General features: G+C 34.6%; 1 protein-coding gene across 2 annotated transcripts in view; it reads left to right on the top strand.

The window, feature by feature from the left end:
- Nucleotides 1-14233, top strand: part of LOC135849037 (uncharacterized) — a 59446-nt gene that overhangs the window by 12090 nt on the left and 33123 nt on the right. For both annotated transcript variants that reach the window (XM_065369176.1, XM_065369177.1), the window contains exon 2: nucleotides 1815-3432. In XM_065369176.1, coding sequence (XP_065225248.1) covers nucleotides 1855-3432 — 1578 coding nt within the window. In that variant the 5' untranslated portion in view covers nucleotides 1815-1854. The remainder of the gene's footprint in view (nucleotides 1-1814; nucleotides 3433-14233) is intronic.

Below are 14233 nucleotides of genomic sequence, written 5' to 3'. Positions count from 1 at the left end.
ATTAAAGATTCAATCCCAGTTAACATTTGTTATTAGTTAGACGAGTTTATGGTATTTTAAAAGAAAAAAAATGACTAGCCTTCCCCCTGGTCCGTAAGTAAGTCTGTGAGAACACAATAAACGCAAAAAAAAAAATGCAGAGCTCACGTGAAAACTTGAATAAGGAAAACATATTTTTTGAACACTTTTACGTATAAGAATTTGAATTTCATGCAAATCATTGACGATATTCATGTTAGACCGAATACAATAGGATGAAAATTTTTTGAATTTTGAGGTACCTAGTCTAAATGTCGAGGGGTTCCAAAAATGCGGTGAATAATACGAGTTATCTGGTAGTTCATTTGAAATCATCTCAAACATCCAAGAGCCAGAACAGTACCAAAGCAAATGTCATTTTGTTTACCTCCCCCTCCCCTCCCCTTAAAAATTTACTCGTAAAGAACAGTCAATTTATTGAGTCGAAAATTCCTAAATTTAATGAAGCTATTCAACTGTTAGTTTAAAGTCAGTTTCGACAAAATATAAATTTAAAATTTAAATTTAAAATTGAACTTCCGTACGAATTCATGCACAATTTTGATAAAAATGTGTTTTGAGCATTTTTAAACAATTTTGAGCTCAAAACTGAGTCACGATTTTTGGAATTTTTAAAAATGTCATAGCAAAAAAGTCTCCTACGACATATCAAAATGTGTTAAAATTTCGTCAGAAAATTCAGAAATTTAAATATTCTGACAAAAAATTGTATTTTAAGCATTTAAAGAATTTCGAGTCCCAAAATCGAGTCACGATTTTCTGTATTTTTGAAAAAATCAGTTTCTACTCGTCAAAATATGCACAGGTTGAAATGTCGCGTGAAATTGCAATATTTTAACGAAAATGTATTTTGAGCATTTTTGAAAAATGCTGAGCTCCGAAATTGGGTCATTATTTTTGAGACTTTTGAAAAAAGTGCAATGCAACCTATCAATATGGATTACAGAAAAACGTGTTTTTCAATTTTTTTGACCCATCTTGATGTCACTGTATCTGTCAAAATAAACACTAAAAAAAAATCCTTGAAGTCGGTTTGGTAGAAGAGGCTAGCGAATGCTATCGAGGGTTTTCTTTAAAATTCTTTTAATGTATTAGGAAGGAAGGGTAAGGATAATTTATAAGGATGCCTTTCTGAATCCAATGAAATCAAAAACGTATTACGCACTTGGAGGAAGAAAATACTTATTCGAAATAAGTTCTCTGTGTGTGCACTGTGCATATTTTATGAACTTTATTTTTTCTCCTTCTATACACGCAAGTATCTTGTCAGAAGAAAAATACTTATAAGTTATAACTTACTTATCTTGCTGGGTTTTCGAAAAAGAATCTCGATACTCTCTGGTCGTAAACAGTATTTGTATTCGGATAAATAGAAAATATGTATCATTTCGCTGTACTGACGCGAGTTTTCAAAACCACCTCTACTTACCCTTTTCTTATCCCATTTCACCGACATTATCGCAACTTTGCTCAAAACTTTGCAAAACCCTGGTGCATAATTCTTGAAATAACATTTCGCTGTACGTATTGGAGAAACTTGTTTATCTTTTTATTCCTTAACTGTATTTTGTATGTAGAAAAAAACACATTACCGTCACGAAAGAATATAACCGTGGCAAAGTTTGAGTTCGACTTCGAAATTATACGGTGAAAATGAAAGAAAAATACTTGTGTATCGTTGATAAAATCGTATGATACGAGTATAATATAAATCAACTTTTGTATAATCATCGCAGTTTTTTATTATATCGTGTGTCTTTTTATTTTTGTTGCAGATTCGACAGGTGGGATCAGTCGACGAATAATGATTGAGATATGGCGACGACAGCGAATCATCCGGATGGCGGCAGTAGTTTCGTTGGAGGTGTGCCTGGATCCGGCAGCGCCGGCGCTGAACCTGACGAAGATATCGCCGCCATACGTAAACAGATCTCGGACCACGCCGAAGTCATCTACCAGACTTGGAAAGCTCGCGGCCTAGCTCCCAACGAAATCCTAACCTGTCACAATAGTCTGAACGCGGCCGATAAATTCGGTTCGGTTTTAGCGCCAGGAGGGTATCCGCCGCCGACATCGACGTCATCTTCGGCCGTATCCGGCATCGGTATCGGCGGTATCGGCACGCCGCCGTCGCTGCCTTCCGGTATTAAAACGACGAAGAGCGCGACTCCGGTGATGGATTTTTTATACAGTAACAGTTCGAACGCGGCGGCGGCGGCGGCCGCCGCAGCTGCCGCCTCCATGAACGCCAGCAATTTGGAACAAATCGTGAACAAATTTGTAGTAGAGGATAAAGCTAGACTGGCGGCTCGCCAGAAAAGCGACGCGCCAGGTGTACCGTCCACTGCCAGAAATTACCCGTCTTCCATACAGTACGCTTTACAGAAATTCGAAAGAAGAAGCCCCGACGTTGTTGTAAATAGCCCGGTTAAGTTCGCGTCGCCTCGCGTCGATAAAAGTATTCCTTCGTCTTCGTTATCGTTATCGCCATCGTCGTCGTCGTCGTCGTCGTCTAAATTAACCAGCAACAATACAAATAACAATAATTCGTTCGCGGTTAAACCAACGCCGATTGTATTATCATCGCCATCGTCACCAACGTCGAATACCTCGTTTCCAGAACGTCTGATACCAACGAATAATGCTCCTCAGATGACCAAACCGGGCGCTGATCACGACGACGTCGATAATTCGGTGTACGTTGGGTCGTCGTCGACGTGGCCCTTGAAAGCGAAATCCGTCTTCGAGCAGTCGTCGAATATCGGTGAAAAATCTAGCTCCGCAGATCGAACCGGTATCGCGTACAAATACTCTACTCTGCCGTCGAAAGTCGACAAATATCGAGCTAGCTCGGCCGCTGATCAGTTCCTCGATGAGGTCGCCAAAGAAGAAGAACGACTCATAAACGCCCTCAAGACTGGTATGGTGATTACCGCTGCCAACGATCCTAAAATTATACCGGTAACTATGAAAATACAGAAAACCGAATCGCTTAGTTCCAAAGAGAAATTCAACTCGACCCCTAAACTGAAAACTCCGTGTGTTCCGAGTACCCTATCGTCAGATGTTAAAGAAATCAAGAAAAATGATTTTCACAACGACGCTTTGTTGGCCAAAAGAACGCCTAGGAGGGTGCCCGGGTCGTCATCGTCGGAGGATCAGCAGAGGATCAATGGTAAAATACCGTCGACGAATCCGACCATCGCTACGAATGGATTTAGTAACCAGCAAACGAATCCGGTGAGACCGTTTTTGACTCGAGGATCGGTCGCCGAACGAGTCATGATGTTTGAAAAATGTCCTACGGAAATATTAGAAAAACGAACCAAAGTTACAAATACCAATAACGCGTCGTGGAAAAACCTCGCCAGCGATGTGCATAGTAAAATACAGGTGAGTCGTGGAGTTTCCACTTTTGTATTCTGCTAACTTAAGGGTGTGCGGTGTGTTGATTAAGTTTCGGAAATTGAAACTCGGCTTGGATTGTATTTATGATGATTGTAATCTTCCTAAAAACGTGAGATGATACGTTTGAATTGAAGGGCTGGGAGGGAAGACGAGTCACCTGTATTTTTTCATTTTTTGTGGGAAATTGAGAATTAACGTTTCGCGTTTTAAGTTTTCCATAACTTAGTATGAAATCTGCCATCTCCCACTAAAAATAAAAAATGCAACTGACTCGTTTTCACTTCAATCCCTTCAATTTCTGTTCCAATTTCCAATTCAATTATACATCAGTCGAAAAGATGATAATCTTCATTTCATGTACTAGAGCCTCCTCGACGTATCCTCTTCTCTTGTAAACAAGTGCAAATTTTCGTTGTTGTGAAGGTGTCAATGTGTTATGACAAGAATCTCAAGAAGCAGACTCTATTAGATGTATATAAATAAGTCAAAAAAATGTTGAAATTCATTTCCAGACGTTATCACACCCCAGTTAATTCATTTTATTGAAGAATTTCATTCAAATTTTTGGATTAGATACCTACTCTTCGTGTTTCGTGAAATTTTCAGTGAGATAAGTCTTCTCCTCCTTCTCCCCTCTCTAATTCTTCGCTGATTTTTTTGACAGATTTCAAAAATTTTTATAAAATGACTTTCAAATTTTTCCAATTTAATTCATCTGAATGAGAATTTTTGTACTTGAAATTCATTTTCTTTTTCTTAATTTTTTGGCTTTCTTTTTATGAGTTTTAGAAGCAGAATTTTTAAAACCGATTGTTTTTTCCTTTCTAAAATGTTTGAATTTGAAGAAAAAAAGTGAAATTTGAATAAAATTGCGAATAAACGTAAAATTCTGTAAATTTTAACACATTTTCATTTATTTGTAGGATGAAGTATTTTTTATAAAATGAGTTTCGAGTAAAAAAGATATGAAAATGTTTCTTTCTGAAAATTTCTGCAAAATATTATGTCTCTAAATCGTAAAAATAAGATTATTTAAAAACTTGTCCATATTTTGGAAGTTTTGGGTGCAAAAGTGAATGTTTAATTTCTTTTTTCGTGAATTTTCCCAACGAGAGAGGAGTACAAGTTCTGTAAAAAAAATTCATCAGTCTTCATTTAAAAAGTGTCAGAAAGAAATAGCAAAAAAGTATTGAAAATTCCACTAGATTTCATAGACCATAGCTGTGGTTAATATCAGCTTCAAAATGTGATATTCTTTTTTTAAATTTCTGTTGACTACTATTATCGGGAACGGGTGTGTAAAAATGTAATTTCTTGCTGTTTGGCCAAAGTTTGGAAATACTCGTAATCGAGAACACACGTTTCAATTATGTAAGATTTTAGTAAAATTTTCACTCAAATGCTCATTTCTTGTAAATTTTTCCTTTAAGCTCATTTTTTCCAGACATACGGTGTATGAAAAGTTGCGTTTCATTAAAAATTTCGAAAAAATGCTGAAAGTAGAAATAATTGAGCAGAATTTTTCTGATAAAGTCATATCAAGTAAACCAATTTTTCATTTTATTTTTCTAATTTTAAAATTTTGGATTTTTGCTTGGAAAAGAATGAAAGGAGGCAAGTACCGACGAAAAAATCTGTAATTTTTTCCACGTCTTTTTTAGATGAGGTCACCACAATTCTTATAGGATTAGTCAAATTTTGAAATCGCTAAAAACTAAAAAGTTGAAAAATTTGTGTCTCGAAATGTACGAAAATTGTCTGAGGCGAATCAAATGAAAAATTTTTGAGGAAATATAACATTAAAATTTCAAATTGTCAATTTCAATTTTAAAAAAATGAGGAGCTTGGAATCAAAACTCACTTTTGCCATCGGACAAAGTTTCGAGAAAATCGACAATAACTGATTTCGCCTAGTGCGTTGATGAAAAAAACGCCGCAAAGTGTGTCGAGCTCTTGAGTAAGACTACTAAATAGGATTCCATGAGAAATTTTTTTTTTCAAGTTGCCATATCGTTGCGGTATGGCTATCAAGTTTGGCAAAAGTGAGTTTTGATTCCAAGGTGGGGTAATTTTACTTTCTTTTGCAAATATATCGAAAAATAAGCCTCCTAGAAGAAAACTAACGACATTACGTCAATTGGAAATTTAATTCTCTACAATTTTCCTCGACTTAATTTTTCCGTAGAATGCTTCGTTCCGTCTCCAGACAGCTTTAAAAGTTTTGAGCGCTGAATTTTTCCAAAAATTATACTTTCTTTTGCAAATATATCGAAAACTAAGCACCCTAGAAAAAAACTAACGGCATTATGTCGATTGGAAATTTAATTCTCTACAATTTTCCTCGACTTCATTTTTCTGTAGAGTATTTTGTTCCGCCTCCAGAGAGCTTTAAAAGTTTGAGCGCTCAATACATTCAATTTTTTACCTGCTCAGTTGCATAACTTCCAAATTCAAAACTACCATTTTCGCTATTTTCACTATCAGAAAGTGCTTCCGAAGTTGCAATTGAATTATTTTGGCTTTGTAGACTGCCATGCGACCTTGAAATTACAATTTTTTTCATAGCTTGGAGTCAAAACTCACTTTTGCCACTGTCAAAAGTGAGTTTTGATTCCAAGGGCACTTTTTAACACGAAATTGTGAAGAACTGGGGCCGAATTCGGAAAAATGGATTCTGTAGGGTGATAGAGAAATTGAAGAAGTATCCGAATCCGCAAAAAAACGTATATCGATTTTTGGTGGCAAAAGTGAGTTTTGATTCCAAGCTCCTCAAATATATTATACTTATGTCTAATTTTCTCTATTGAGGACGATTTTATCATTTTAAGAGATGGATTGGAAGCTGATTAATGTATGTAGTTTTGAAATCCACTGAAAATTGAAAAGATTACAGACCTTATGTTAGTTACTTAATACTTAGATGCTGATAAAAAATGAAAGATTATAGATAAGATGTTTTGAAATTTCGAGAAAATTGTTGATGCCAGATCTGTTACTGCAAATGAAGAAATGATCAGTCCGAAATGAGAGTCTGGGTTACTTGATAAAATTTGCATTTTATTTTGGAAATTGAAAAAAAAAGAATTAAAAATTTTTGAAATTGTATCTGGGGAGGTTTTATGATACGATAGTTCATTTCAAAAATTGATTGAGTTATGTGCATGCAAATTTTAGTTGTGATGAGTTCCTTTGATTTTGAAAATGAGTATCGAATCTTAGATATTTTTTCCACAAATTATATTCAGAAATTTCATTTTCGCGAATTTCAATCGTCGTCCCTTCGATTTACAAATTGGACGAACTTCATGAAAATGAAAGTAAGGAATTGGTTATTCATTCAGACGATTCTGAACGTTGGCTGGAGATAAATTTGATTAATGTGGTGAGAGTCAAAATCAAAGGATGGCTTCCGCGTACGAAAAATTTGAACATGTGAACTTCTGATTGAAATAATTTTGCTCAGTTGGTCGAAAAAATTGCCAGAGCTTGAATTATCTGCCGTGTAGCTAGTAAATTGTTGCATGTTTAATTCATCGATTTTTATAAACTCTATTGAAAAAATTATGGAAAAATCCGTATCTGATCAGATTGCGGATTCGCATGTGCGTGTTGCGGTCGCAGCGTCGACGACAAAATGTTAAAAGGTCGTTTTTAAATTTAAAACATGACGTAACGTTGTTTATTCGACGATATTTTACTAATCGTTGTAACGTAATGTGTCTCTCTAGCTGGAGCTATTTTCATCCTCCCTACTTTTCTGTAGAATTAATGGCGGAGGCAGTGGCGTACTCGTGAATAACTATACGGGTAGAGTGACGAACTGACGATGTCGAGCTTAAGAGACATACAAGTACATACATAATACACATTATAGGCTTTAATGATCATTGTTCATAAGATATTGTATGTACAATACTTCACACAAAGTTGTTCGTGTGAGTGCTTTGAATGAAAATTGATAAGATTAGTCATTCTCGTATTTCTACGCGTTGTACTATGTGGGTTGTTGTAGTTGGAAATGGTATTACGAGCTTTTTCTCTCATTTTTTTTTTTTTTTTTTTTTGGTTGATGCGTAATTCAGTGTTGAATAACAGAAGGGTTTGATTTTTATCAAATTCTGATAATTTCGACTGAATCGTCATTACTGAACATGTCCTGTTCGTGTTTCGATAGGCTGTTGATATTTGTTAGTTGTACAAATACAAAATATACGTAATCATGTTGTACATATATGGATAATGGATATTCGAAACACGTAAATTGTTTATGAATCATTCGAGCTTTCGTGTGTGGCGTTTTGTGGTCAGAGAGAGAAGCCAGAAGGGGAGTCTGATGAGATCCTTTTTGAACGTGTTCGAATCATCGTCTCGATTTCCTCAAAATTTCACAAGCTGTTCGTCGTAGTTTTGAAATATTCAAGCCATTTATTGTCTTTTAGTCGTGCATAAAAAATGATGAATAAACGTCTTCACTAAATTTTAGAACTTTAGTCATTCATTATTATTCGATAGCTATAGGAAGAGGGGTTTGTGAACGTGAATGGGTTCGAAGAAAAATGTTGTGTGAAGAAAGTTGAAAAAAATTGCTGAATACACCTGAAAGTACACATTTTCTTAATTTCAACGAGAGTAAGCTATATCTAAATGGTGAAACCTCCGCGACCAAAACTGCAATATTGACCTAATTTCATTTTCAGTTTTTGAAAAATTCTTGAAAATTAAATTAAAAAAATCAAAATGTTCGAAAATGTGTAAAAACGCGAAAAAGTGCGTCAAAATCAATAAAAGTTACCAACCAAATGATGAAATTTTGTTGAAACTGGTCTAAAATTGCATAAAAAATGTTGAAAACACATGAAATGATGTAAAAAAAAAAAAGGAATATGAATGAAAATGGACATCAAAATAGACCCAATTTGAAATTTACAAAAAAAAAAGATGAAATTTTCAATAAACTGGTCAAAAATTATACGAAAAAGAGTGTAAAAAACTCATAAAATTATGTAAAACCTGGAGAAAAACATTAATATAAATTATCGAAAAGTAATAAAACAGTGAAATTTGACTTGATGAAACAAAAATTTTATAAAATAACGTAACGTAAAGATGACTTTAATGTGTGAACGAAGCATTAAAATCACTGCAAATCAACAGAAAGTGATGAAATTTCAGTAAAATTTGGCAAAAATCGCTTGAAAAAAATATTGAAAACTTACTGGAGGATTTTGAGTTGCCTAAAATTGGTTGCTTTTGGATTGGATTGGGGTGGGAAAAAGTGCCATAAAGTATTCTCACTGGTTCGTTGAAAAAAAAATGATGATGGTTTATTAAAAATAATCACAAACAGTTGTTTTTTTTTTGAATTTCTGAAATTTTATTTTTACCAAAAATCCAAAAACGAAATTCTGCCCGTAAAATTTATGGTTGAAATCGGAGTGTGTTAGTTCGAGTATTGGAAAAACATTACCTATCTATTGTAAATTGGTACCTAATGCTTGAAAATATTTGTAATTGCTGTCAAATTTTGGTGTTTCGATTTTTTGTCGATTTTTTTACTTTTGAAATGTTTATAAATTGAGGAGGTGGATAGCAAAACGCAATAACTCCAAAATTACGAAAATTGAGTTTAATATCTATCCTTATGTAAAATTCAACGGGGAATCCATTCCCGGTGTCAGATTTTGTCCATCAGTTGAATATCATAGCGCAATCGAGGAAAACAAGTCTGATTTTAGAGCTAAATGCATTGAAAAATGAGATTTTGTTTGCAAAACGCAATAACTCCACTACTTTTTATACATTTCAGTTGCGCAGATGTGGTAACACTGTTTTTTTTCATCGGGTGGGTACTGAAAATCGTTGGGTAGGAGTAAAGCTCTTTAATACAAGTATGGAAATAGATTATACTCTTAAGAAAGTCATAGCATTTTACGTATGTGTTACGTACTGCGCATGGCAGGTTGGTGTCGTCACGCGGTGGTGGTGGGTGGAGCAACCAATACAGCTGATTTGATGCTTGCTCGCGCACTGCGCAGTACGTAAAACTTACGTAAAATCCTATGACTTTCTTAAGAGTATAATCTATTTCCATACTTGTATTAAAGAGCTTTAGGTAGGAGTTACTTAAAAAAATGGTGCTTTCGTTGCCACTCTCTGAATGCCATATCACACACAGGAATTGTTTGAATTTGACATTCCAGTTTTTTAATTGTTTTTTATCGAAAATTCTCGATTAAACATCAATTTTTTCAAATAAAAAATACGTTTTTTTGCAGAAAAACACCAAAAAAAAAAATTTTGCGTTCAAAACGCAATAACTTTTTTTTCTTTTCCTCACTGTGCTTACCCAGGTGACCGAAATTTTGAAATTGAGTGGAAATTTTATTTGTGGCACCTTCCCCTTTCATTTGACACCAATTTCGGAACTCGACCCCCCACCCTTCCCCTCCTGACAATTTTTCCTAATTTCCCAAAAAAACCAAAAATGGAGTTATTGCGTTTTGCTATCCACCTCCTCAATTTTGCCTTTCCACTTCCTTAGTTTTTGCCAGTAATTTTGAAGCTTTGCAAATTTTTGATGAGTTGGTAAAGATAAAAGTTTTCATTTTTTTGTGTTCCAGCGAAGTGAGGAGAGAAGAGGTAGGCTAATTCAAAGATGAACTGATCAGCAAAAAAATTTATTCTTTGCTCAATGACATTTCTGTTGAATTATTTCACAGCATAAATCGTATCTTGAAGAATCATTGCTGTATTCATGTTAGAGAATATATTATTTAAAGAATAGTTTATAAGGGAAGAAATTTCAATATACACATGTGAAACCCAGTAAAAAACGTCAAAAAGAGCATTCAATTTGATTTGCTGAAATTTTCCGCATGATTGAAGCATTTGACGAAGAAGAATTTGACAGAAATATATTTGGACCTTTGGATGTGCTCCAAACGATCGCCTTTTATAATATACTCAACGTAAATAAAATTTCCTTTTGATGAGCAGCTTCCGTTATAACACCCTTGAACTTTTGCTCTTTTAAACACTGTATATCGTCGTGTTCAACGAATTGAACGTTCGCACTTGTTGATTTTGAAATAGGATAATTCGAAGCTTTTGAACGATACGTGTAAAATCTAAATCTAAGCTCTTTGAAGGTAACTTATCTGTCGAATTCAAGGATTTGATGTACTCGTACTGTAGCTAGCGTTTAAAATACTGTCGTATATATGTATTATCGTATCGTCTCGGTTATTTATTCAATCGTTGAAGCGGATTCAAGCCTGTAAATAACGTATGTTTGAATAGATGAGAGTATTTTTGGTTGAATTTTTCACTAAATGAACCATGTGTAACGTTATGCAAAATCGTGCGGAAATAAGTCGTTTTCTTCGAATCGAGAAGTGAAAAAGAAAGGGCTCTAATGATTTTGAAACACAAGTATTCGTTCGTAAATTCCCATCATTATTCTTGTAATTCATCGTCGTCGTTATTATATCATTTTTTTTTGCTTACAAATTAGTCAAAATCTGTGTAGGCTATAGGTTTACGAATTTACTCATCTATTGTTGTTTCTTTTTCTCTTACACGTATCAACGATTCTCGTGGCATATACATAGGATATTACATACGTAGAAGACCAGGACAATGTACTACTAAATTAAAGTATCTCATATTGCGGTTGTCACCGATAGAAAAAATTATTAATCGAAAAGTGCTACTAGGTCGAACGCGTGTCTATGTGTTCGTATGTAAAGTGAAAACTCCATCTGGTAAACTTGTATTCGCGTGTACTAAATTCACGTCTCGTATATAAGTATTTCTTACTTATGCTTATTCGAAAGCAACAGCATTTCAAATAATAATGAAATATGTTTTTGCCATAAACCAATTCAGAGTGAGAAAGACCATCTCACGTTATCCACTCGCTAGGTCTAGGAGAATGAGAGAAATTGGTAATTTTACGTAGTGTGCGGAAGCGTTTTTGTTTTTTGAAAATTTTTCAAGTACCTACCACTGCAATTTTACAATTTTGAGTTGGAATTTCTTTTGAAGAGAATTTAATTTACTTTGAAAAGTATAATCATGGTAAAAATTAACGTATACCAATATATATGTATGTACCTACCTATGCTTTTGTTTTTGAGAAATTTCAAAAATATATCCCGTTCTCGCAGATTGCGATAGAATAATGCTACCTGGTTTGGTGTCGACTACAAATACCTAAATACATAATGTAATTTCACTGGTAATAATCACGCTCCCATGTGTACTAACTAACTACGTACTAACTACCTGTGTATCACGTGTACCTCTGTCTCATGTACTTACTTTACCACACGTATGACCGAAGGAAAGTTGAACTCGAACTTTTTCGCTATCGGCTTTTTACCAGCTGATTTTTTTTCTTCTCTTATTCTTCTTTTCGTAACGCCGGAAGCGTACTTTCATTAACAATTTACCACCATGATACTTATTGTAGTTCTCGTAGGTACTTGATACAGTACGCACGGTTTCACTCGATATTATCTCGTAATTATGCAATAAAATCGGACACGCCGTGTTTAATCGCCAAATTACCATCCAAGTGATGGAAAAACGGTGTTTTCCGTTTGCTAGGGTTTTATAGTTGATGCATCATTCTGTTCGTTTGGGTGTAAGCATTGGACAATTCTTGGATTATGGTTAAGACGGTTTTTTGTTTTTTTTAACCTCTTTCTCCCAACTTATCATGGCTCCCTCATCATGCTTCAACTATCTCTCATTTTTATTGCAAACATTTTTTCGTGAGGGAATTTTCACTGTTTTTGAAAATTTCAGGAACATGAACGCTCCAATGTGTGTTCCTGTAAGATTGAAATTATTCTCTGAAGTTTGCTTTTTATGTATTTTCATATTTTTGGTCAAAGAAATCTTGTGGCAAACTTATGCAAAAATTTCTGAGTTGCTGATTTTTGAAATTTTGAAAATGTACCCTTTTTCCGTCAATTTGCTTCAAGTTCCCCCTGCCTCTTATACGATCAATGTTTTCATTTTAATTCGCTAATCAGAAAGATTCTTGAACTTATTAAATTAATTTTCGTAGGTAATTTTCAAGATTTTTCGGGCCCACACCCCTCCAAAGGACCCTTTAATCAGATTCAATATACGAGGTTAGAATTATTTTCTGAGATTTTATAAATTTTATTTTTAAAGCTTTATAAGAACGGAATCCCAGCCGGTAGAATTTTTTTCAGGTCGGACAGAGAAAACAACCAAAAACACTTTACCACATCCATCATATGTACTTTGAGGGTTGAATTTTATTTCTCGATTTGCGGCGAATTCAAAGGTTCATTTTCCATGAAAAATCGTTGATCAAATTGAGGTTGAAAGTTCGATTGGTGATGATTTTGAGCCATTCTGAAGCCTCCAGCGGATTTCTGGATTTTCTATTTGAAAAAAATTGTTTTGAAAAAATGATAAAATAAAATGCATCATCATCTTTGTAACTCTTTCGATCAATTTGAATATAAATTTTAAAAAATGTGCTCTTGCTAGCTCAAATTTGAAGTTTTTTTCAATCATTATTGCAAGAAACGAAAAAATTATCATTTACAAACAATTTGATCTATGTACACCTACCTACCTCATTTTTGACCTCCAAACTCTATTGGCGATCCTTTTAAGCTAATCTGGAGCCTCCAGTAAATTTTTGGACTTTTCAATTCTTGAAAAAATACGAATCTGAATCGACAGAAATGTTTTTTGTAAATGTTATTCCCTATAAATCGTATTTTTTGTAGCTTCTGAATTTGATTTTGGCTCTTTCTACGAAAATTTGTTCAGGAATGGAAAATCTGAAAATCCGCTGAAGGCTTCAGAACAGCTCGAAATTACCATCGATCGATTCGAGAGACTTCAAATTCAAAAAAAAAGACATACGCCAAGTGAAGTTTCAGCATTCTACGTACATCAATTCGAGCAAATTTTGAGTTCTTTGTGGAAAATGGGCCAAATTTAAATTTCCACAAATTTGTCTCAAAATTACAAAATTTAATTGAACTCTCAAAATTTAACCGGGTGGTGTATTTTTGAACAATATTTTGATTTTTCTTTGTCTGATTCAAAAAATTTATTTACGCCTTCTGGAGCACATTTGAAATTTCTGGAGAAATTGAAAATTGTGCTGGAGGCTCCAGAATGACTCGAAACGATAAAATTTGAACTCGAAGGGTTGGTTCTGGACTAGTACAGCGATTCGTGCAAATTTTGAAAATTTCCTCGCGAACAGGGCTCTGGATTTTTTTTACCTTTTCCCTTTAGAAAAAGCTGGTCCAAGAAACACTCTTGACGTGTTCGCCTTGGAATTGGCTCAAATGCAGATGAACTCGTTAAACAGGTCGAGTATAAGGCACAACTCGATTTTCAGCTACTCAAGTTAATATTCACGCCTTCTGGAGCAAATTCAAGATTCTGGAAAAATTGAAAATCGCGCTGGAGGCTCCAGAAAATGGCTGGAAATGGTAAAATTTGGATTTGTGGGGTTGTTATTAGTTTCGGGACTTATTTTGATCATTTTTACTGACCAAGTATGTACTTTTTAGGGAAAACCTTAATCACTGAAAATGGTCAATTTTGAATTTTCAAAAGTTCGCCATCAATCGGAAAATGAATTTGGGTAGCTGAAATTTTAGTTATGGCGGTTTTAGACCATGCTCTTTCCAAAAACCACAGTACCGTTCAAAACGGAGGGGGATGCCTCGAAAGGTTCCTCTGTCAGACCGTTGGCCCACCTTATGTATTTTAAAGAAGA

The sequence above is a fragment of the Planococcus citri genome, chromosome 5, assembly GCF_950023065.1.
Source record: "Planococcus citri chromosome 5, ihPlaCitr1.1, whole genome shotgun sequence".
Taxonomy (NCBI): domain Eukaryota; kingdom Metazoa; phylum Arthropoda; class Insecta; order Hemiptera; family Pseudococcidae; genus Planococcus; species Planococcus citri.
The sequence above is the reverse complement of the archived record's forward strand: the minus strand, read 5'-3'. Positions and strand labels throughout refer to the sequence as shown.